The sequence below is a fragment of the Rhinatrema bivittatum genome, chromosome 2, assembly GCF_901001135.1.
Source record: "Rhinatrema bivittatum chromosome 2, aRhiBiv1.1, whole genome shotgun sequence".
NCBI lineage: Eukaryota > Metazoa > Chordata > Amphibia > Gymnophiona > Rhinatrematidae > Rhinatrema > Rhinatrema bivittatum.
Genome location: NC_042616.1, coordinates 249962577 through 249988734, shown reverse-complemented (window position 1 = coordinate 249988734; position 26158 = coordinate 249962577). Strand labels below are relative to the sequence as shown.

The following is a 26158-nucleotide window of genomic DNA, read 5'->3' as shown; positions in this document are numbered from 1 at the left end:
TTAGGAATTATTTGGAAAGGGATGAAGAACCAATCTGAGAATATTATAATGCCTTTGTATTGATCCATGTTGCAAATGTACTTTAAGTAGTGTGTGCAGTTCTGCGCACTCCATCTCAAAAAAATATATATATAGCAAAACTTAAAAAGGTACAGAGAACAGGGCAACAAAAATGACAAAAGGAATGAAGAAAGGCTAAACAGGTTAGAAATCTTCAGCTTAGAGGGGATAATAGATAATAGAGGGGATATGACAGAAGTTTATAAAATCATGAGTGGGGTAAATGGATAAATAGAGGATGGCTATTTACCTTTTCAAATAATATTAAGGCTAGGGGGCACTCCATGAAACTAATAGGTAATATACTTAAAACAAATTGGAGAAGGTATTTTTTTCACAGTGCACAATCAAACTGTGGAATTTGTTTACAGAGGATATGGTCCAAGCATCTAGCACAGCTGGGTTTGAAAAGGGTCTAGAGAAGTTTCTAGAGGCAAAATCCATAAACTATTATCCAGGTGAGTGGCATCTTTGGAATCTGACAAGTATTTCCTAGTGAATAAGAATGTCAGAGACAGGATGCTTGGTTTGACCTGACAATCTTATGTTCTTATGACTTAAATATCTGTTACCTGAAAGCCTTTTGATACCACTATTCCTGTCCAAGAGACCATCAAATATCTATTGCTTAGCAAATGTGGCAGCCTGTATTTGCTTTGATACAGTTCTGAAAAAATGCAGTAAAAGGAATACTGATGATACTATTCTAATGGAAAAGTCAGCCAGAGATATGCTCTGAAGCCAGTATGCTGGAAAGGGGAGTTAGACACGATCCAGCTAGAGCAGAGACAGGGTATCTTCTACCAGCATCAACCACCTTCCCCTTGGGTTGAACCTTCAGGTGCTGGTGGCTGGTATGACTTAAAAGAATTGAACCAGGTCCAGGCAGAAACACAGAAGTTTGAACAGATACTGAAATCCAAGGTTTTGGAGAAATGGCTAATTTTGTGTTACAATAATTGTGTAATTTTAAAACATAATCTTGCGTACATATATTTTCTTGCCTGACAGTAGTTTTTATGATTTTTAAAATTAATGTCGTACTTTTGAAGGTCATAAGCAACGTAACATATAACAGAGACTAACGTTTTTTAAAATACAGCAAGAAACTCTGCCTGATCATGCCAGAACTTGCTCGGGCAAGTCCCAGTTCGGCTGCAAGATTCCAACTTGTTTCCATGATGACGTAGCCTTATATAAGCAGCAGCAATGAGTAGTCTCCTATGCAATGTCTGTGTGAATGAGCGAATCGTATCGCTAAAACTGTTGAGTTTAAAGCTTGTGGATTTAGTTTCATATACTTTATGAAATGTTGCGTCAATGTCGTAATAGCCATGACATGTTTTGTTACATCTGTGGTGAGTTTACTTTGAAAGCACAGAAAGGGAGTATGACTGCACTCATTAAGAAGGCATACGAGTTATACTTCGGGTGCAAAATTGGTGTCCAGGACAGAGCATGGGCTCCTCATATATGTTGCGCATCTTGCACCAATAGTCTGCAAGCCTGGATGAAAGGTATGCGACCATCATGCCATCCCAATGATATGGAGAGAACAGAAAGATCATATAACTGACTGTTACTTCTGCATGACAAAAGTGTCAGGATACTCAAAGAACAGGAAGTATGAGTACCCTAACCTTACATCGGCAATGAGACCAGTGCTGCATGACAACAGTCTTCCTGTTACAAAACCGCCAGAGGTGTGGACACTTGATGATGAGGATGAGGAGGTAGGCGATGATGGTGAGCCGTCACAGATGGAAGCTGCGGCTAATCCTGACTTTGTGCCATCAACATCCAGCGATCCTCATTTAATAATCCAGTCAGACCTGAACGATCTGGTCAGAGATTTGGCTTTATCGAAGAGTCAGGCGGAGTTGCTTGGGTCAAGGCTGCAAGGATGGAATCTTTTATTATTTATTTATTTAGTGGTTTTTATATACCGATAACAGTTTACACATTGTATCGGTTTACATGGAACATTGAGATTATAACATTTAGAGTTACAAGGAACATTGTCATCCAATACGAAAATTTCAGTATTTCGCAGCTGTCATGAAGATTTGACAAATTATTTCAACCAAGTAGACAGTCTGACTTTTTGCTATGACATTAATGGATTGTTTTGTGCTCTCGGCTGTGACCATGACCCAACAGAATGGCGACTGTTTATTGATTCATCAATCTTAAGTTTGAAGGCTGTTTTGCTACACAACGGCAATATCTACCCTCAATACCTGTCGGACATGCTGTTCATATGAAAGAAACGTATGAGAACATGCAGCTACTGCTGAACCACATTGAGTATTAGAGGTACAACTGGAATTTGTGTGGTGATCTCAAGGTAGTTGCAATTCTACTGGGTCTGCAGCTTGGTTCTACCCTTAGTTCCAGCTACTAACATTAATGATACCATTTCCGTTTGGAATTCTGCAATTACTACAACCTTAGACACTGTAGCCCCATTAAAAAAAGTTCTTGTAAAAAAAGACAAACCAAATGCTCCCTGGTTTTCCAAACCCTTGTGCACTTTTAAGATTTTACTAAGAAAAAATGAGCGAATCTGGTGTCGTAAAAAAACTGTAGATGCAAAGAATTCTTATTATCGTATTCTACGTCAATACAATAAAGAGTTGAACTTAGCTAAGAAAACTTTCTTTGTGAAAAAATCTCATTGGCAAATGGAAATCCTAGTGTGCTTTTTAATATCGTTAGATCCTTAACCTCTATGGACTCTAATAACTTTACTACCTATGACACGTCAACTTGTAATAAAATAGCAAAGCATTTCAAATCCAAAGTGGATTTGATATCGAATGAGTTTAAACATCTACCCTACCCCAATTTTAGTAATGCTCCACCTAACCGGAACTGGCCGTAATTTTCACCGGTATCTGAGTCCACTATACTAACTATTATACAAGAACAGAACGTTCCCAATTCAACTTTTAATCCATGCTCAGGTTCCCTCTTTAAATCCCTAGGGCCCTTTGCTAGTAAGTTTCTCTGTTCCATGATCAACCAGTCCCTTGAATCTGGTCAATTCCCAGACAGTTTGAAACAAATTTCTATACTTCCAATTATAAAAAATAAATCTAAAGACCCCCTAGACCCAAATAATCTTAGACCTATAGCATCACTACCCTCCTGGCAAAACTCTTAGAATCTGACGTTCTACACCAATTAACAGATTTTCTTCCTGTCCACGACATTTTACATTCTGGACAACATGGCTTCCGTGAGGGCCATTCTAAGGAGACACTTCTCTCATCCTTTGACACTCTTCCATGAGGCTTTGACTCTAATACAGACTTTATCATGGTCTTCTTAGATATTTCTGCAGCTTTCGACATGCTTGATCACCAGATTCTTATCTCAGGTCTTAAGTCTATAGGTATTTCTGCTACTGTTCTAAATTGGTTTTCATCTTTTCTATCAGGCCGTACTCAGCAAATCAACATTGGCAAGCATTCATCAGAACAATACACGATTTTATCTGGGGTCCCACAAGGTTGATCTTTATCGCCTATTCTTTTTAATATCTACTTGCTTCCCCTTTGTCACATTCTTTTTTCTCTAAACATACAATTCAAAATCTATGCAGACGACATTCAGTTTTTGGTTCCTTCTAATTCTTCTTGGTCTTCTACTCTTTCTATGGTGACTTTATTCTTGAATACTATCAACACATGGCTATCTCATAATCGTTTAAAATTAAACCCCTCTAAAACTGAAATAGTTCATCTAACGTCAATCTCTAGTTCTAATATTGGCCCCCCTTCTCACCTTTCACTAAATGGACTATTCATTCCAATTGTAAAGCATGCACCCAGTCTAGGGTTTATATTAAATTCAGATCTATCCATGACGCAACACATTTCAGCAGTAACAAAAAAATCTTTTTATAAACTCCAATTGTTAAAACGTCTTCGTCCCATGCTGTTTTATCATGACTTTCGTACTGTCCTTCAATTTCTTGTCTTTTCCGGTCTTGACTACTGCAATGCACTCTATCTAGTCTTACCTAATTCTACCATTCATCCTTTACAAATGGTTCAAAATGCAGCTGCATGTATTCTTTCTGGCACTTCCCTTAGAAAACATATCACCCCAATCCTCTATTCTCTTAATTGGCTTCCAATAAAATACAGAATTCAATATAAAATCCTATCCATAATCCATGCTCTTATATATAATCCCTCATCAACCTGGTTATGTTCAATACTACGTATATACAAACCAATGAGACATTTAAGATCGGTATCAAAAAATCTTTTAGACATCCCCTCAATCCGTTTAGCTAGACTTGACATCACGCAAAAGAGAGCTTTTTCTGTGGCCGGGCCTATTCTCTGGAACTCTCTCCCAGACATTCTCCGTCATATTCCAAACACACAACAATTAAAAAAATCCTTAAAAACTCATTTATTTCAACTTGCATTTAAAAACCTAGACACAAGATACTTAGGATTCATCACTCACATCACACATATTCTCCACCCCAAACTTGTTACATCCCTCTTCCCTTCCCCCTTCTCCACCCACCCAGTAACTTCAACTGCGGTACCTTAGGCACTTGATGTTTTGAATTACTTTCTGTTAATATGTTGTTAGTCTAGATACGATTGTTATTTTATTTTGTTGATTTTTTTACATCATATTTTAATTTTAATTTCATGTTTTATTATGTATGTTTTATATTGTAAACCATTTTGATTAAACTATGGGCCTTATTTACCAAGGCTATCACCAGCAAAAAGGTAAGGGCCTTTTCATGTCCTATTTCGCGCCCAATAGCTACACCTTCTATGGTGGCGCTATTGGGTGCGAAACTGGCAGCGATCGCAGCCAGCTAGCACAGGACCACCCCCCATTAGCGTAATTTTCTAAATATCACAGGCCTGCGATACTTTAGAAAATGAGGCCCTATGTTTGTAAAAGCGGTATATGAACACTTTTAAATTAATAAATAATAATATAATAATAAATAAATAAGTATTGTTGCTTCCTTTGTGAGTCGCACAGTCGAGCAAGAGATTCGTATTACACCAGAGAAGTCTGGTATCTCCGCAAGAAGTTGGTTCCAGGGCAGAATGTTGCACACGACCCATTGGTGGATCCAAGTAAGATATTTCTTCCACCTTTGCACATCAAACTTGGGCTGATGAAAAACTTTGTTAAGGCAATGAACAAGCAAAGTGAAGCCTTTAATTATTTGCGGCAAATGTTTCCACTCATGACGCCAAGATAAAAGAAGGTGTTTTCGTTGGCCCACAAATCCGAGCTGTGATTCACAGCCACTTTAATGGTCTTCTGCAAGGTACAGAATGTGTTGCGTGGACAGCCTTCAAGAATGTAGTTTGTAACTTTCTAGGCAACTATAAGGCAGCAGACTATGTCGAACAGGTTGAAAATCTGCTTCAGAGATACAAATTGATGAAGTGCAACATGTCATTGAAGATACAGTTTCTTCATTCCCACTTGGACTTCTTCCCAGACAACCTTGGCGCTCTGAGTGATGAACATGGTGAAAGGTTTCATCAAGACATTGTCAAAATGGAGAAACGGTATCAAGGCAAGTGGAACCCCTCCATGCTGGGTGACTATTGTTGGACTCTCATCCGCGAAGCGTCGGCCAGTGATTACAAATGAAAATTTTCGGAAAAACATTTTTAGTTTTGTTTTCTGGTGCCAACATTGTCTTTATAGCTTATGCCGCTACAGACACGTAACAATGCTTAATATACCGTATATCGCACTTTTCTGGCAAACGGTAGGTGATACAGACATAATAAATGCATATTTGTGTTCAGCTTGTTAAAATCTACTTGTTTCACCAAAGGTTGTGGAGGAAACAAAATGTTCCCAGAAATGTATTTACCAGTGCTAGATGAGCAGTTCTTGCCTCCCATCATCAGGGGCTGTTGTGGGCTCCTAGAACTAGTGGATCTCTTAGTACCCCTGTTTAAAGCATTAATATATCATCAGTGAATTAGTTCCAAATAGTTGGCGGAATGGACATAAAAAATGGTGTTTGGAGCAGAGACTAGACCGTAGCACTCTGCTATTTTGAGAGACAGTGTCCATGGATCAGATAACATATTTCCTTTTGTTGAGAAACTGTGTGTATCATGATAGAATGATTTATGGTTTATTCTGATTCTAGTCATTTTATGATAAGAATTTCTTTTATAAGAGAAACAGTTATTATGAATTATCTTCAACTTCTCCTTTGGAATGTATGCTAAGGAAATATTGGAAAAGGTGTAATTTAACATGTTCAAGGTTACATTTATTTCTGCTGATGATTATTCCGCAATATAGCCAAGTCCAGGTGATGTGATTGGAGCACTTGTATGCTATGTGTGTCTGCTATGGACAGGGCAATAGACTGTCTCATTTTCTTGGTGCTATCTGCAATTTCATTGGCAAGTACCTCTGATTCCATAGCATTCATAACACTCAGGCCTTTTTCCAGCAGTACTGTGCTTAGAACATCTCAGCATTTACAAGATGTGTAACAATTTCCAGCTACAAATCCTTTCACAGAGTCCAAGCCTCATTTAAAGGTTCTCATATAAGGGAAGCACTTAGGATAAGAGATAGTAGTAGGCAGCTTTATATCTGATAATAGATACACTAGTATATCCTGGAATAGGGGGTCCAGCTGGGGTAGTAATGGCAAGATTTGGGAATATGACTACTGAGGATTAGCTCAATACACCTATGTGGGGATTCTTATAATACAAACCCATGGATACAATTGTAATGGTGAAAATAGGGAGGTACTACTGGCATTATTTCAATCTATACTGGTAATACAGAGTGTGTGTGGTTGTACTGGAGCTGGCTGACTCCAGGAATGGTGATAGCATTCCTGCTGTGAGCTATTATTCAGTTCATCATTATCCAGCAAAGCGATTCAGTATCAGTGTTTGCTTTAGATCCTACCATGCAAAATAGCTCCAGATACATTAGCAACCAATGTGTTAAATATGGCTAGTCTAAAATAGCAGTCAGTATTATCAAACAGGTGTGGACATGGAGGCAGTTACTTCTATAGGGGTTATGTTTTCCAAGGAATAAGTAATGGATATAGCTAAAGGAGTGGTTAGACACTCTTGCACTTGGACTGGCTAAATTTCACAGATCTCAGACTGGTTTGTTCGCTGTACCATTAGATCTAGTGTACTTGTGCTGCCATCATGTTTTATACATTAAAGTCTTGGTGTGATTCCTTAGACAATGTTTTGGAATTGTCATCACCTACTTAAGGATATTCAGCATAAATTATTTGACAAATTGAGCTTACCTCCATCATATGAATGGAAGGGGGGGGGGGTACACTGATACCTGAGTATATGAGTTCCCTTTTAAATATTGTAGTGCTCCCCTGTAATAACCAGGTGATGGAGAATAGTCCTGTACCTGGTTGACTACAGAAGGATGTTATTCAGGGACAGACTACTCGCCTCTTGCCCCCCCCCCCCCCCATATTCTCCATTCCCCTCTCTCTGTCCCACTTGCCACCCTACTCCCCTCTCTGCCTCTTCCATCTCTCACTAGTTTATCACTAGTATCCCCCACCATATCTCCTCCAGCTTTATGCCCTTTCTATAGTGCTGAACATCCTTTCTTCTCCCCAACCAATACAAAGTATTAAGTATATTAAAATTGATATATGATGAACATGCTAGCTGGCTTAACACCACAATACGATTACATACTCCACAGAGGGCTCTACGATCTGCAAACAAAGGTTTACTACCACTTCCATCAATAAAAACAGCACGCCTTACACAGGTTAGAGACAGGGTCATCTCACAAGCTGGTCCAAAGGTCTGGAATGTAATGCCAACTAATCTAAGATTGCAGCAGAATCACAAGCAATTTAAAAGGGAACTGAAAACATGGTTATATACACAGGTATTTAAGCAAATGGAAGGAGAATCAAAGAGCAAATAAGCAATATTTTTATAAAGATTTTAGGAATTATATTGTTATTTTTTGGATTTTACTTTATTTTTAGTGATTGTATTTAAAGTTGAAGCATTTTAAGTTTTATTTGGATATTAGTATTTATTTTATGATTTTAGTTTGATTTTGATTGATAAGATTGTTTTTATATTTTTACTATGTGTACTGTAAACCGTGATGGCATCCCAACATCCCAAATGACGGTATAGAAAAATTTTCAAATAAATAAATAAACCCCATTTCTTCCCCACCTATCCCATAGTGAAATTGTCTCTCCCCTGATTTCCAGGAGGCTAATCCTCAGTCACCCCCAAGCAAAAACAAAGTTTCTTCCATTCGTCTTGCTTCTTGCTCCTGTGGTGGTCTTCAAGCTTGTCTTTTAGTTCCCAAGCAACGCAAACCAGTTTAGGGAGCTTCAGCAAGATGAACTAGGGAGGTCAGCAGCTTCGAGTTTGGGGCAGAGATGGGGGAAACAGTTCAACAGTGAGGACAGCTTCAACAAGTTCAGGTGTGCAGGCAAGCTGCTCTGTTCCTCACAAGCAGTTACAGTGCTGCCAGATTTTACGTGGGGTTTCTAGCCCAAAAGAAGCATAAGTAACCCAGCGAAAAGGAAGTCCCAAGCCGAGTCTTCAAAACACCAAATAAAGGCCAATATAAACACATGTAGTATGTAACACATACAAACTTGTAGTGTATTTACAGCTTGACAGCACATCCAAATACAGTGATGGAAATATAAAACTGCATCAAACACAAATCAAAAGAAACTGAATTTTGTCATACAAAATTACATTCTAATAAGGATTAAAAAAAAAAGCTAACTAATTTAAAAGACAATTAATTTAGAAAGTATTATGTATTTATTTATTTAAAGCATTTCTATTCCGTCTGTAATGACTGTCATGCTAGGTGGAGTACAAGAGTGTATATAAAATAATAAGTAGCATAAAACAAATACATCACTATCAGCAAACAAAAATTACCCAAAACTCAATTTTATAACAGTAAGAGTAGGGCTGAAGTACACACAGACTTCAGCATGAATTTCAAAGTGGACTTACATATACAAATCCACTTTGGAAATTAGTATGTGTACTTGGAACCTTGCGCAGCATATCCACACTCATTTACACCTGCTTGGGAGCAGATTAAATTGTGTACATGTACATAGTTTTGAAAACTGAAAGTATGCCCATCAATGGCTTCCCTGCTCTCCCCCCCATCTCTTCCTAGTATGTGTGGGGCCACTTTTGTGAGAGAGAGAGCGAGACAGCAAGAGAGCGAGATGGAAGATGAGCTGTGTCAGCAGGATTTGAACATTAGCTTCCCTGATTTGAAGCCTGCTGCTCTTAAGTACTAGGCTACTTACCCACAGACTTTACACCAAAAAGAGAAAGTATTCTCGTACTTTCCCTTTGAAAATTATCCCACCAAAACTACTGGCACATATTTACATCTGCTAATAAAAACACATACTGTTTTTGGGAAAAATTACATGCGTACTTCCTATATTAGTCTTGGGGGAATTCTGTGCTACTGCAGAGCGCAGAATTCCCCCTCTGCGCAGAAAATAGCAGAGGAGACTCAGACACGCCGCGGAGCGCGCGTAGACAAAGGCCCGCATATGCTGTGGGACGCGCTTCGCTCGTGACGAAGATGAAGGCCCGGGTGCACCGTTCGCGGCGAAAATGGAAGGCCCCCATGTGCCGTGAACAGAGTGTGCTCCGCTCGCAGCGAAGATGGAAGGCCCCTGGGTGCCGCAAATGGAGTGTGCTCCACTCGTGGTGAAGATAAAGGCCCCCATAAGAGAGAGAATGTGTGTGTATGTGAGAGGAGGGGGAAGGGGTGTGAGAGGGGAGGGGGAGAACAGGGAGAGGGGTGTGAGGAGAGGGCTTGTGAGAGGAGAGGATGTGGGGGAGGGGAGGAGAGGGTGAGAGCAGGGAGAGGTGTAAGAGGGGAGGGTGAAAGAGCAGGGTAGGTAAGAGCGGGGGGGTGGGGGGGTGGATGCTTGAGTGTGGGTTTCAGAAAGAGGGAGCCTATATGAGGAGATTGTGGAGTGTGTATGTGTGTGAGAGATTGGGAGCTGGTGTGTATGAAAAAGGGATCGTGTGTATGTGAGGTGCTAGCCTGTGTGAAGGGATTGTGTATGTGTGAGACAGAGCCTGTGTGAAGGGGTGCGTAAGAGAGAAAGAGCTTGTGTGGGTGTGTATGCAAGAGAGAAGGCCCTGTATGAGGGGGTGTGTGTGTGCAAGAGTGTGAGGGAGCCTGTATGAGGGTGTTTGTATGTGTACTAGAGAGAGGGAGAGACAGAGGGAGCCTGAGGGGCAGTACTGAGAACGGGGTCAAACTCTGGGACTGGCGATAGAGTGGAAAGGGTTTATCCTAGAGGTGGGAGAAATACTGACAGGTGGAGGAGTTGGAGCCTGAGAGGGCAAAGTGTCCAGGGGAGTAGGGAGAATGAGTGGAAGGGACACTTACAGTGAATTTCTAGGGAAAGTCTGCTCAAAATATATAAAATTCTGCATCTTTAAGTAATAACTTTTTTCTGTATTAATTTAAAATGCAATTACTTAGAGACTGTCATGTTGTTTTGACCAATATAAAGTTTGCAGAATTTTAAGTTTTTGTGTGCAGAATTCTCCCAGGAGTACTATAAACATATAAACGTATGCATATATGGCCTATAAGCATGTAAGCTTACCCACAGTGAGCACAAGCATTCCCATGATTGGGGGGGGGGAGGGGAAAGAGTTGTTTCAACATACACAGAAACATAGAACATGACAGTAGATAAAGACCATAAGGCCCAGCCATCTCTCCTCTCCTACTCAACTTTCCTTTACTCTTAGCATTTGACCAGGAAAGCAGCTCTCCCTAGTTTTTTCTCCGGGCCCTACGCAGCAGCCAGGTTAAGGAGCTTTGGCACATTCAGTGGTGCCAGTACCACTTTAATTCCCAGAAAAACAAAAGCAGTCATAAGCACCAGGCCAGCAGTGTAGTCAGGCTGGTCTCGAGCACATTACGGAGAACATAGCGCATTCTGTATTCTGTGAATACAGAAAGGCAGCAGAGTTGGAGGCAAATAGCCTAGAATGGCTTTCCTTTCTACCTGTACCCACCTCCAACCTCTTGCGTCTGCGCTGCAGTTCCAGACGCCTCTGATTGGCTGCTGCCATCTCATCATCATCACTCTGCGACTATTACACGGGCAAGGGCAAAGAAAAGAGACACCAACAAGAGGAGAATGTTAAAACCCAGCCCAAAGATTTTGCCAACTAGTACAAAAAAAAGTAGTCCAACTGAGAGTGAACTAGCCCGTCTGGCAACTCTACCTTTTACGTCTGCTTAGCCTCTGATATGTTGCTACCTTTCTATCAATCGATTATCACTCTGCGATACTGGCTTACATAGAGAGTGTGGCGACAAAAAAAGCAAGAAAAAGGGGTTACCAGTGCCCAGCCGCGCAACATTGTTTCTAAAACATAAACCTTGTTTACCCTCTACAACCAGGAAACACTACCATGCAGCTTTCCTCCAATGGGAGCGACAGCAGCACTACTGGTCAGCTCGAGACCGGAAACGCTCGTTGAGTGGTCGCCAGCAGGCAGCGTATGACGTCTTCGAGTTGGCAGCGCGTGTACGGCGCACCTCCCCTTCCCCCAGGTCCAGCTTCCCACGGTGCCGACCAGAGCTGAATGTGGAAGCAAGAAACGGCGGAGTCTTGGACCATTCTCAGCAACAACACGGTGAAAAATCCTCTGCCGGGGGGGAGAAAAAACACACCCACCTATAAAATTAAAAGCAGCCGGAGTTCACCGGAAAAAAAACCCAAAAACGGCGATGTGGTAACAACGGGACCAATAACTGTCAGAGCTTCCGAAGTATCCTTCACCCCGGAGGGGCCCGGCGCCTCCTTCACAGCAGGGAGCCTTTAACCGCCTATGTCCCCGGCGCCGACGGCGACACACACATCCACACTCCATGTGCATTTATATATTTGTACTGTTACATAATCCCTGGGTAGATCGGCACAATGGCTGCAGACAAGGCTGCAGGTAACAGCTTCTGCCTTCATTTTTCTTTTTTATTTGCTGTCTTTTGCTTTGTAGTAAAACGGTAAGGGAAGGCACTACTGGAGGAAGGAACTTTAATTGCCCCAAAGGTATTCGCGCTAAAATGTTTCTACATTGTTCCTACCTGCTGGTTAGTACTAATACAGATGATGATAGTATGATTAGTGTAATGTAGATGTACGCTACGCTGCACTGCACTGTCAAGAAAAGCAGAAAGGGGACACAACAAGAAGCAGATTAGGGGCTTTGATATTCTCTATACTGAGGATTTAGGGAGGGTGCACTGGTTGATATGTCAGCACCCTCCGAAGCTTTGTCTGACTCCATCTGCTGGACTGGGGACATAACCCACCGTCTGGACTGATCCTTGGTACTACAGGAACGAAAATTAGCAGGTAAGGAAGTAATCTTCTTATTTGTTGTTTCTTCATGGAAACCCTCTGCTCTGTCATTGTAGCAGTCAGGTGGTAGAGGATTTAAATTCTGTGCCTGTGGCAAAATTATGTCACTGACTGATGGCCGTCAGTCATGCTACCTCTGCCTGGGACCCGATCATGATCAGGCTAGTTGCGGGGACTGTGGACGTATGTCCCCAAGAGCACAGCGCCAGCGAGCAGCTCGAATCCAGCAACTTAAGGCAGCACTATTCGGCTTTTATGCCACTTCAGAGGCCTCTACCAGATCATCTACAGGCCCAAAACACCAAAAGAAGTCACCCTCTCACAGAAGGGCCTCTTCTGTGGCCCCCCCCCCAAGGTAAAATACCCACCTCCGATGCCCCTTAAAGAACCAGTGCACGGCACGGGGGATGTGTCAACGGCATCTCGGCCGCATGCCCTATCGACGCTACGGCTCACCGAAGCAGGGAACGATTTCCATCTGATTCGCATCTGAAGCACCGACGCGCCTCAGGTGCATCCACTCACCGATGCAGTCGACGCAGGCTCTCAGAATCCAAAACAGCCGATGCAGCTGAGGCCACAGAAACATATATCTGGCCATAAGAGACCTAGAGAGCCTTCTCCACTCCTTGTGGTCGATTCTGACCAAGACATATCTCCACCACATTTCTCGGACAGCCGATCATCCTCTCCCAGGTGGAGGTCGGATCCATCGCCTGGCCAACAACATCATAGGATTGTACCTCCTCCACCAGTCCCCGTACAACCAAAAAGCCCATTGATCACGGCAGCTCCTACTGCTCCATCTCCGGTAGAGACCCTGCCTTCCATACCCTCAACCTCTGGGCTAGCTTCTCAAGCTATTACCCAGATAACGAACATCCTATCGCAATTTTTACAGTCGATAGAACAACAACAAAATCCGTCCCCACCGCTTACTCCAGTGGAGGCTCCACCTATGCCAGAAGGTCCAGCCACAGAGGCCATCAAACCTTTGGAAGAGATATACTTACATCTTCCTCTGATGATTCATCAACGGGTTACCCTTCAGACCCAGCTGAGGTCCCGCTCGAACTGGCGTCTCTGCCTGAGGACTTAACATAGTCACAATTTCTAGAAAAAGTAGGTCTACTCCTTAATGTAGAGATGAGGAAACTTCACGATCCTCGTCAGGAGATGATGGGCATCTTAAAAATATTTGATACTCCCAGCGAACCAGTAGCACTGCCTCAACACCAAGTGCTAAATTCACTGATGGAGAAAGCTTGGGACACCCCTCTTACTACTCTATCGACTTCACATAAAACAGACATCAAATACTGTATGAGGGACTCCCCCTTTTATTCTATGGTTCAGCTACCACATCAATCGGTGGTCGTAGAATCTGCAATGCAAAAGGCATAAAAATCTAGGCTGCATTCAAACACACCACCATCTAGAGACGCAAAATTGCTAGATTTTGCGAAGCGCTCCTACCAGTCGAGCATGCTTAATGCAAAAATTCAAAACCACCAGTATTTTATCGCCCAGTACCTGTTCAAGAACTTGCAGGCTCTGAAACCGTATCTGACACAGGAATCCTCAGAATCCACCCTGTCTACGGAATACCACAACATAGAAGAAGAGGGTCTCAGACATCTTCTGCGTTCCATATATGAAGGCTTCGAGGTCTCCTCCAAAACTTCAGCAAATTCTATAGCAGCAAGATGATTGGCATGGCTCCGTCAAGCGCCCTCAGGGACGATGTCCATGGCAAGCTGGCTAACCTTCCATGCCGACCGGATAACCTATTTGGTGACAAGTTCACCGAAACAGTCACGAAGCTCATGGAACAAGAAACAGCTGTGTTGTCCCTGACGTCCCCACATCAGCCTGTATCATTCAGGCGACAATAACCATCTTATTAGAAGCCCAGTTACCAAAGGACCTACAGGCCATACTCTTATTATAGGCCTTAACCTTACCAGCTGACTCAGTTCCTACATCCACTGTCGACCCCCATTAAGATAACGGTCAGCATGAAAGAAGACCTACAATGGTGGCTACTCACATCAACACTAACGACGGGATCACCTCTACAACCCCCTCGACATCAAATAATACCACAGATGCCTCGCCCAAGGGATGGGGAGCTCACCTAGACCACCTTTAAACTCAGAGTTTATGGTCCACGATGGAACGCAACCAACACACAAACCTTCTGGAACTTCGAGCGGTACACAACGCCCTTCGAACCTTCGATTCACACAGACAACCATGACACGATGTTTTACATAAACAAAGAAGGAAGGTCAGGCTCTTGGAACCTCTGCAGAGAAACAATCCAGATCCTGGCATGGGCTCACAGCAAGTCCATTTGCCTACAAGCAACTTATACGGAATCAACAATTCCAGAGTAGACAAGTTGAGCAGAATATTTCATCCCCACGAATGGGAACTACATTAGGAGACAGCGCATTGCCTTTTCTCCCCTTGGTATCTTCCCTGCAACAATCTTTTCACGACAGAATGCAACAGGAAAGTCGAAACATTTTGCTCAGTATATCCAAGCCCACACCATCCAAGCCCACACCAGCTAGCTCATAAACTGGTCTCGGGGTCTTCTGTATGCGTTCCCTCCGATACTACTCATCTCTCGCACAGTCCAAAGATGCATCAAAACCAAGTGGATTTGATTCTCATAGCGCCAGCATAGCCAAGACAAGCTTGGTACAGCTACTTCATACGACTATCAATACACAACCCAATTCCTCTGGGCAACAGCCCTCAGCTACTTACCCAGGAGAACGGATCTCTACTTCATCCTCTGCATTCCTCCCTGCACCTCATGGCATGGAGATTGAAAGGCTCGTTTTCCAAAACTTAAACATTGCTCCTCCTCTCCAAGACTTATTAGTCTCCTCCAGAAAACCATCCATCAGACTCAACTACCAATGAAAGTGGTCACACTATACTTTTTGGTGCTCAACTGCAGGTATGGACCCACTCACCTGCCCACCAGAACACCTTCTGTCCTACCTCTATCTACTCTACACAGAAGGCCTAGCTATGGCCTCCCTACGAGTACATTTAAGTGCCATAGCAGCTTACCATACTCCCCTAAACGGAGAACCTATATTGTTTCACTCTCTTGTGTCCAGATTCATGAAAGGGTTCTTGCACTTATGTCCCCTGACAAGAAAACCACCAGTACCCTGGGATATCAATTTAATGCTTGAGAAATTCATGCTACCACCTTTTGAACCATTGGACACTTGTCACCTACAATACCTCTCCTGGAAAGTACTCTTCTTGACTGTCCTCACATCAGCTAGACGGGTTAGTGAGCTTCAAGCCTTGGTTCACTACCCTCCTTACCTACAATTTTATCATGACAAAGTGACATTACGCACACGCTCAGGTTTTCTACCAAAGGTGGTTTCCACTTTTCACATAAACCAAACCATCACTTTACCCACTTTTTATCCACAATCTCACGCCAGTGACAATGAGCGGAAACTTCACACTCTTAATTGTAAACATGCGCTAGCCTATTACAAACAGTGCACCCATTCACCTAACAGACTCTCACAACTCTTCCTCTTCTTTAACCCAAACGTACCAGGATGTCCAGTGACGAAGCAAACTTTATCTTCCTGGATATCCAACTGTATACAGTTCTGCTACCAAAAACATTCAGAACATTTATCGACAACATCTAAGGTCCTTCAAGTTCGTGCAATGGCCGCGTCAGTCGCTCACCTCCATGAAGTGCCTCTCATAGACATCTGTAAAGCGACAACGTGGTCATCACTGCATACTTTCACATCCCATTACTGTTTGCACAAACAGGCTGCGGATGATGCACACATGGGGTGGACTGTACTGAAGAAGAGTACATGTTCTACACATAAAATGCCTTCATAAGAACTGTCCGCCTATAATTCACGTATTGAGCAAAGCAATAAACAGAATACACTCATATCAATTTGCTCAATACGACAGCTGGGGACTCCCAGACAGCATGGCTAATTCAGCTGCTTATCTATATGAAAAAAGCAAGTTTGATTACCATAAATGGTGTTTTTCCGTAGATAGCAGATGAATTACCCATGCTGACCCGCCTGCCTCCCCAGACAGTTCCAACATGGCATACTAACTTGTTTTGAAATGGACTGAGGAGCCTCAGGCAAAAGCGGGAAGATACAAGAGGGAGCACCTAGTTGAAAGACTTTACTAGACTTAGAGAGCCCCGCCACCTAGTGGCATGGAAGACGTACCCAGACAGCATGGCTAATTCATCTGCTGTCTATGGAAAACACCGTTTACAGTAACCAAACTTGCTTTTTTCTATGTTTTAATTCTGTAACATCAGTCCAGAATCCGCCTGGGAAGTAATGGTCTGTGTTTGGCATTTGTTCTTGTACAGAGCTTTTGGGTATCACACTGGTGTTGCTTCTCATTATATGGCGCACCCAAGGTGCATTTGAATCTTTAATTTTTGTTTCTTATTTTTACTTCTCTTAATTTGCTGGAATGCAGAGAGGGGATTTTCTTCGAGGGTTCCTGTCTGTTTTATTAAAAAAAAATAAAAAAATAGGCGTTTGGTCTAGATATAACATTGCTTTGTCAAAATTATACTGGCAACTTAACTGTGCTGTACCACTACTTATACCAGTGATGATGTCAATTGAAAAGTTGTGTTCATTGTCTCCATTTGCTGGCGGTGTGGCCTAAACCTACGTCTGGACTAGTGTAGCAGGATTCAAGGAAAAGAAATAAACAGGTAAAATTAAATTTCTTCTTGTATCTTTTAAAAATAGTTTTTAAATGGATGATTGAGTTTTGCAACTGGAGTGCTTAGGGAATTCATCTGACAATAGCCTCAATGTTGGAATATTTTTAAAATAAAATAAAAATCTTGATTTCAGAGAATATTTGGTGGAAAAAAGGAAATTAACAGTTGGGGTTCATCATTTCTCCTAAAAATGTTTTAAAAAGTATTTGTTTTAAACTGAACTAGACCCAGTAGGAGAGAAGCTGGATTTTGACTCCAGTGGACATTGCTTACTTCTTCAGGGTAATCAGTGGTAGATAGGGAAGGGTGAGAAGAGTTGGTGAAAGAGTGTACAGGTGAAATTGGTTGTCGCTGCTGGTAATGTGCGCATGGACCTGTATCAGGAGTGGAGTCTGAAAGAAAACAATATATTCTTTTGGAAAATCAGGACAAATGTGCTGGATCTTGTCAAGGTACTAAAGGAGAGAGAGAGAAAGCAAATTAATTGAGAAAAATTGCTAATGATTGTGCTTTTGAGCTGAACTGTTACTGGCCACATCATGGGAAGGGCTTGCTCTGGAACTTCTCCTGGTATGGCGTACGCTATGCCATATTTAGAGTTTCCTTGGTCATCAGTCTAAGCGGTTCAGATGAGAAGGAAATACAAATTTGGGAAAATCAGATTAATATTCTGTTCTTATGGTATAAACCATTATTTCCACTTTCAGATCAGGGATCTGAGAAACATGAAGGATCTGCTACTGGCTCTGGAATTAGTGATCAGGAAAAAGAGTTATCTAGCATTGCACTACAAGCTTTCATGGTAAGTATCATTACTCAAGTTTTGGATGCCTTTTGTTTGAGGGGTGGGTTTGCTATACTGTAAAAACAAAATGTACTTTTTCACTGTCTTTTTTTTTATGGAAAATGCTGTAGTATTTTTTTGTAAATTTGGCATAATTTTTGCACTGGATGAAACTTTTTGATTAATCTCTCCTTAGTTATTGGGTTCACTTGAAGTAGACTTGATAATTCTATGTAAAAAAACCAAAAGCAAAACTTAGTTTTTAGTAACAGTTGGACACAAAAACAATAGCGGAATTATTTTAAAAACATGGGATAAAAGCAAAGGATCCCTATTGGCAAGACATTGATATTCAAGCACTGGGGTAACATGCATGGAACTGTAGTTACAGTCTAAGGGACTGATATAATAAAAACCTGAGCTAATTTTACTTGATTCATGCAGCAAAAACCTGTGGTACCACAGGATGTAGTATGTTAAAGGGGTGCAAACTGAGCAAGAATTTAAAAAAAACCCAAAACTAAATGGGAAAAAATGCACTAAAAATGTGAAAATCCACACTAATGCTGAAAAGTACTTTAAAAACAGGCTTAGGAAGGTAAGGGTTGGAATTTGAAAGGAGTATGACCAAAATGGCCTTGCATGCAAGATTGGTGCTGCACATCCTGACTTGGGCACAGTCTTGTATGCAAGGCCATTTGGTTAAGACATCCTAAGTGGAATCAAAGTTAAGGTAGTTGGGGCAGGCAACCACATCCGAACATTATGAACTTCTGGCACTGTGCATCCAGACTTGGGCACAAAAGAGTGCAAACCGTTTGGCTATAAGTGTCTTCCCAGAGTACTTATACTTTTTGATTTTGCTTGCCATGTCTTGTCACAATGGGGCAGATGCCCACAGCTGAACAGTATGCACTAGCACAGTTTATTTATTTGATTTATATTCTGCTTTTTAAGGTACTTCAGAGTGAATTACATTCAGATACTGTAGGTATTTCTCTGTCGCCAGAGTGTTCACAATCTGTTTGTACCTCGCATGCAAGATTGTGCCTATTGTGATGCATAGCGCCAATCTCGCATGCACGAACACTTCGGCAAGAGAAGAGAATGAAAGGGAAAAAGTGAGGGAAGAAGAGAGATGGGGGTGTGAGTGGGTGTTTGTGTATATGCAGAGGTGAGTGTCAGGATGTGTGTGTGTGACCGGGGGCAGTTGTAATTACTTCAGCCAGCCAAATGCTGGAAATTGTAACTCCTAGATCTGAGGTGGAGTAAAAGTTAATGCACATTTCTGGTGGTCATGTTATTCTATTGCTGTGTCCATGTGGTAATTTCTAGCTGCTTTTAGCATTCTGGGCACAGCAACAGAATAATATTGGCCACCAGAAATGTGACTTGCTTCCACCTCAGACCAAGGAAGGAGTTGAATTTCCTGTGTAAGCTCTCTGGGGAAGCCACAAAGAGCAAGTTCTTTGGGGAGGGTACCTTCAACTGAACAATTTGCACTTTGGCCCTGTGCATCTCAACGTTGGTATGTTGTTTAGCTGTAGGTACCTGCACCAGATAGCTTATGCTGGAAATGTAATTCTTTCCTCTGTCTAGGTGGAGTACCACACTGGGCACAGCAATAGATAACATTGTCTATCATAGGAGTTAAATTTCCAATATAAACACTCTGGTAGGCAGCATAGCAATATATAGTCAGAGCCCTTAGGCTCCTGCATTTGCGCGCACGTGATCGATTGAGGAGGGAGGGGGAAATAAGAAACTGCATAATTAGCTTGTTGCTGCATAATTGTCTACCAACCGCTATTAACATTCCTGAAGATTTAATTCAGTCCTTTGAAGAAAACTACAAGGATGCCTGCCTACCTTCGGTCTTGGCTTTCTCTCTGCTCCTGTTCCAGCCTCTTCCCTCGCAAAAAGCCTGCAGGGAACACTCTCTTTCTGTTGTTCCCTCCATCCCTTTCCTCCTGGATTGAGGTGAATGGGGAGGAGGGACGAAGTTGGAGTGGACAGAGAAAGCAGTTAGTCAGAAGGTCTAAACCTTCTTAAATCTTTATCAAACCAAAGATTTTTTTATATAATTCCTGGATGGAGTGTTGTCCCTTTAGAAGAATTGTATCTTTATACAGAGGTTCTTTCATCTGCATATGTGGTCAATCATAAACCAGTTACAAAGACTTGATGTGTTTTATTGGAAGTGTGCAGCTGCTGGTGTCCCACAACTGGCAGACGGCATTAATTTCAATTCATGAAATCTTGATGACTAGCACTACTGCTGATAAGTTTCAAACTTGGCTAATTCAGTACCTTTTTGTGTGTGTTACGTGTCCACAATATGTGCACATATTTTGTGTAATAGCATGACAAACCGCTGATGTTGAGGGCATTTTCAGTATACATAAGCTCATTGAAGGACAACTGCTTTCTTAAGAAAATATAAAAAGAATAGTTGCACTGTATTCAGTGCATAACAAAAGTGACATTTCACAGTTAAGTTTCTAGCATATGTCTTTACTTGATAAATAGTTGATTTATCAAGTAAACTTGAATTGATCCTTAGTTTTTGTTTTTTCAAATTTGTGTTATATTTCTGTGCAGACTGAAATAGTGAATTAATTTTTTAAATGAATCCTGGTGATATATGAAAACTGCTTCCTCGTCCTGCAACCAGACCAGTCCAGATGCATGGGGTTTATGTTCCCCTCCTAGCAAATAGAGAGAGAGAGAGAATAAAAAAGGTTGCTGATGCCACCCACCTTTAGAATCCCATCCTGACCTCGGCCTGCCAACATTCTGTCTCCAACAGATGGGTAGGAAAGCATCTTAGGCAGAGAGCTGAAGACTGGTTCTAGACTGGTTGAAGAGCAATCTATAAGAGGATTCTGGCTAATCCTGGGGCTCCAGGCCTTTAGTCTGTTCTTCCCCTGGTTGAGTGGAGCCTTGTTCATAGGACTTCAAAGGAGTATTGGGGTGCACTAGGCTGTAGGCAGACCGATCTTGGGCTTTTCCTGCCCTGCCTCCTGTGCCCTCCCCATTTCCGGGCAATGTAGAGGTGAGCTCTGAATTTTCACTATTGTACATGCAGCTAAAATAGATTCTCTAACATCAGCACAAAGTGGACAGTTGGCCTGCTTTTCTTTGCACTGGAAGTAAAGATGATGGACTTTTCTGATCAGGCAGCGTATTGTACCTCTAATCATGGACCTGATTTCATATGCATTAGCTCACTGAACCAATGCATACTTAAGACCTTAAAACAGCAGGGAGAAAATAAGAAAAGTCAACTCAGTTCTGCCATCAAGAACATCTGCCTCACCATCAAGAAAAACAACACCCTCAGAGTATGATGCTCTGAGCCCCTCCCTGCAGTCAGGCTTGCGGTTGCTCCAGCATTGCCTGAGGCCACAACACAGAACTGAAGTCTCCTACATATTAGCCTAGAGCAGAATCTGCTTTGTTCCCCTCAAGGGACAAGATGAGTCCCCATCTAAGTGAAGTGCCACGAGACAGAGTGCTGAGGCAAGTAGTATATGGGTCCCAGCAGCAGAGATGCTTCTGTAATAGCTAAAAAGACTTCCCTGGGCAGACCAGATTATAAGATCTTTGGCAGCAGTGGTGAGATTTGGGGTTTTCTCCTAGCTCTTATCTGGGAACAATCAGTCTGCTTAGCTATTTTCAGAAGCAAGTCCAGGCTAATGTGATATGTTATTGCCTTGCTGATTTTTTTAGAATCTGCTAAGTATATTTATTTTGTACTATTTTCTAGTAACAAATCCTTCTCTTTGACAGTCACTAAGGTTGTTACAAAAGTGGACCCTGAGTCTGAGACGAGGTTGTCACCTACATGCAGGGAGGAGCCCTGTAGGTTCTTGTCGTCAGTAGGTGGAGCTGGCAGATGCAAAGACCCAACAGGACCTTCACCAATACCAGCCTTCATTCCCCTCAGGTTGAGCCCTTGGGTGTCGGGGCTGGCTGGACTTAGGAGTGTGTCTCCAGAGAAGAGCAACTCCATGAGGCAGCAAACAGACAGAGTCAAAGACGAGCCAGAATTCAGGGCAGGCGGCGATCCATCAGAATCCATAACCGATCCAAGAGTCAGGGCAAGCAGCAATCCAACAGCATCTGTAACTATTACAAGAGTCCAGGCAGGAAGCAATCCAACAAAGACTGTTCCAAGGGTCAAGGCAGGCAGCAATCCAAAACATAATCCAGACAGTCCAAACCAAAACCGGAGAGGCAATCTAGGAGAAAATGGCGACAGACAACAAGAGAACCACAGGGAGCACGACCTGTTGCTAAGGCAAGGCATAGCAAGCAGGAACAGCCTTCAGTAGGTAGAAGTGCTGACGTAATCAGGAAGAACCATGGGAAGTTTACCCCCGCGGTCCCTTTAAGAATAGTGGAGAGGTGCACGCACGCACCTAGGAAGAAGCCGGCGGGATTGGCCTGCGGTGCCCTTAGTGGAGGCCTTGAGCCGCGGAGAAGTTTGGTGCTGCTGGCGGCGGCGGCTCTCTGCCACTGCAGGAGAAGATGGGGCCGGACCGGGGCTGCATCAGGTGAATGCGATCGGCTGCAGAACGCCGTGGCTGCGCACATAATAGTACCCCCTCCTCTAAGCTCCCTTCCCAATGGTTTAGGTTTCTTGGATGGGAGGCATGGAACCGTTCAGGAAGATTTTTATCCAGTATATTTGAAGCAGGCTCCCAAGTGTTCTCTTCAGGACCATATCCCTCCCAGGATATCAAGTATTCCCATTTCTTATTATGACACCCGACGTCCAATATTGCTTTTACTTGATACACCTGATCTTCTAAGGATACTTCCCGAGGTTCCAGGGTCTTCCGGGAGGGCCATGATAAGACGAGCGGTTTGAGGAGGGAAGCGAACGTGTTATGGATCTTTAAAGATGTAGGCAGACATAGTTGACATGTAACAGGCCCTACACGCTGGATGATAGGAAAAGGTCCAATATATTGGGTACAAGTCTTATGGAAGGCACTTTGATTATATCTAGTGCTTAAGCACATTTTATCTCCCGGCTTGAACTGTGGGGCTGGTCGTCTGTGACTATCTGCAGTTTTCTTGGCCCTCCAAGTGGCCTTCTGGATTATGTAGCCCACTGGGGAGAGCCGAGATTGTCACCTGCACAGGAGGAGACCTTGAGTGCTTACTCCTTCTCTTTCTCAGCTGCAGCATCTTCCTTTTCTCCAGATTAGTGCCTTATTAGAGCAGGGTGCAGGAGCCAGCCCTTCTGCATATTTTCTTCTTTCTCGGGGAAATCGGATTATTGGTTCACCAAGGAGAGGCCCGAGAGGAGGATGACTGGGACCAAGAGCGGAGGAGTTCCTTCAGGTCAGGTGCATGCTAGTCTCATTTAATCTTATGAGCGTGGCCTCCGGCAGCTGTTACGAACCAAGGGCTGGGGCCTTTGGCTACTGTTATGCGCGCGTAGGCGCGGTCATTTCTGAAGCGGTTGTTGTGAGCCCTTGAGCCACGGCATGCCCCAGGGAGGAGCCCTAAGACACACCGCAGGAGGTGAGCTGGTGTGAGCATGGGTAATGAGGAGAAGGCTGAAGCGAAGATAAGGATACAAGTTCTGACCCTCTACCGGACCTGCACGCCCCAGGATGACCAACAACGCAATGTTGATCGATGAACAGTCCTCCGACTATTCCAAGCCCTTTCGGACCTGCTGCTGGGTAACAGCAAAAGGCGGCAGGCTGGACAAAAGACGAGGGCAGATGGAGTCCTTACAACACAGAAGACTTTGGACGAAGACTCAGACGAGGACTGAAGCAAAAACACTGTAGGCGAGGACTCAGGCGAGGATCAAGGCAGCGTAGACATAGGCAAAGGGTCAGAGCGCTGGGTCGAGACTGTGACGCAGTGCGCCCTAGCCCTACACAGTCCACCTGCGGGACTGGTCACGGACCACGCTGGGCTCGAAGCAGACACCAGGAGAGATAGTGGAGGCTGATACTGGAACATGACGAAGATACTGAAGAGGCCTGCACCGGGGCGCGCCCTACTCAGTCCACCCACGGGATTGGTCTCGGACCACGCTGGTGCTGAGCAGGTTCGAACAGAGTCTTGACATGGACGGACGCAAAATGAAAGACGCTCCGAAGGCCGGGACAAGATTCAAGATACTCAAGGATTCAAAGACAACTCAGGATTCAAGACTTAGGACTGAAGCAGAAGTCATCCGGAGGGTTGCACTGCGGAGATGAAGATGGCCTTTGTACCGTGAGGCGCCCTACACAGCCCACCCGCGGGACTGGTCACGGACCACGACAACGGCACGCCAGGAAAGCGGACATCAAGGAACCAAGGCATGGAGGCAGAGGTGAAGACAAAGGCATCAGGAAGGACATCGGACATCAGGAGGTACAAGCGAAGGACATCAGGAACCTGAAGACATCTGGAGGCATGGACAAAGGACATCAGGAACAAGAAGACCACGGAGGACCTGGACCGGTCAGAAGACACAGACAACTGTGGAACCTGATCCGAAGGCGAGGAGTGACTGAAGAGGAACCCCTTTTATAGGGCTAAAGCAGGAAGTTGTCATCAGGTGGAGCCCGGGGCATATCCGGCCGCGGGCCCTTTAAATGCAGAGAAGAAGCGCGCTTGCACGTAAGAGGAAGCAGGAAGAAGAAGCACCATGGTCAGCGGTGCCCAGCCGCACGAAGGAGAAACAGAGCAGGGAGGAGCAGGCAGGCTTCAGGACAGCCTCCTGCCATCTGATGAGGACCCCAGAGATGACGTCGCGGCTCCCTGCCGCAGAGGCAGGCCAGCAGCGGCTCCAGGCCACACAAGGAACTGGAAGGCATCAGCAGCAGCGGCCCTAGGCCGCGTTGGAGATCAACAGCACGATGGTTTAGGCTGTGATTACCGCAAGATGGTTTCAGCGCTGGCGGCTTCCAGGCCACGTCAAAGGCAGCACAAAAGCAGAGGAGTCGGCAGTGGGGCTCAGCAGCGGCAACTTGGATAAGGTGAGAGGCCTGATCGTGGCGAGTAGCTCCGCGGGCAGGAATCGTAACATTTAAAGAGGGCCAATGCAGTGAATTTGGAACAAGTTTGGAGAATGGTGAGATTTTCCCCAGGGAAGAGGAGGAATCCTCTTTAATCCATTTATATAGGAAGGAGGAATTGCCTTCCTTAGTTCAAACCTTAGGGGCCTTGAACATAATGGAAGATGTGAAGGAGGAATATTAGGCAACAGGCTTAACCCATTATGTTCCAGTTTCCTATTTAGAGGATAGCTTCTTAAATTTGGGACATAATGGGTTAAGGAGGCCAACAAAGGCCTTATCCTTGCATTAGGAGATCAGGAAATTATTCTCTGGAGGCTGCCTAGAAGGTGGAGAAAGCAATAAGGGCATGGAACACCTCCCCTATGAGGAAAGGCTAAAGAGCTCTAAGGGCTGTTCAGTTTGGAGAAGAGATGATTGAAGGGGGATATGATAAGAAGTTTACAAAATCATGAAAGGACTTGAATAGGTTAATGTAATTTGGTTATTTACTCTCTCAGATAGTAGGACTAGGGGCACTCCATGAAGTTAGCAAGTAGCTCATTTAAAACAAATTGAAGAACATTTCTTTACTCAGAGCATAGTTAAGCTCTGGAATTCATTGGCATAGGATGTGGGTACAGCAGTTAGTGTAACTGGGTTTAAAAAAGGTTTGGATAAGTTCCTAGAGGAAAAATCCATAAACTGTTAATCAAATAAGGAATAGTAGCTTGTGATTTATTTAATATTTGGGTACTTGCCAGGTACTTGTGACTTGGATTGGCCACTGTTGGAAACAGGATGCTGGGCTTGATGGACCCTTGGTCTGACCCAGTATGGCATTTCTTATGTTCTTATTTTCTAATGGTAGATGGGTAAAAATTGAAGGCCCCTCAGGTGGATATGCTGGGTTGTGCGATCACGAAGGCGACCACTATTCTCATCAAAGAGGGCACAGCCCTTAAGGTATGCATAGAATAAAAAAATTGAATCCTTGCTTAAAAAAGCCTCAGGTTTCCAGACTACCTCTGCAGGTGGCAGTGTCCAATGGCTGTGGTTAAGGCATG

At 43.5% G+C, this 26158-nt stretch overlaps 1 protein-coding gene and 1 long non-coding RNA gene across 7 annotated transcripts in view; one reads left to right on the top strand and one right to left on the bottom strand.

Moving 5' to 3' along the window:
• Positions 1-69: 69 nt before the first annotated feature.
• Positions 70-11644, bottom strand: LOC115084477. Its single transcript, XR_003854575.1, has 3 exons — positions 11373-11644; positions 11160-11237; positions 70-1955 (listed from the first exon to the last, which is right to left on the bottom strand). It is a non-coding gene; the product is annotated as an uncharacterized LOC115084477 (long non-coding RNA).
• Positions 11645-11650: 6 nt separating this feature from the next.
• Positions 11651-26158, top strand: part of CNOT10 (CCR4-NOT transcription complex subunit 10) — a 241718-nt gene continuing 227210 nt past the window's right edge. For all 6 annotated transcript variants that reach the window (XM_029589403.1, XM_029589407.1, XM_029589405.1 and 3 more), the window contains exons 1-2: positions 11651-12095; positions 17999-18093. In XM_029589403.1, coding sequence (XP_029445263.1) covers positions 12074-12095; positions 17999-18093 — 117 coding nt within the window. In that variant the 5' untranslated portion in view covers positions 11651-12073. The remainder of the gene's footprint in view (positions 12096-17998; positions 18094-26158) is intronic.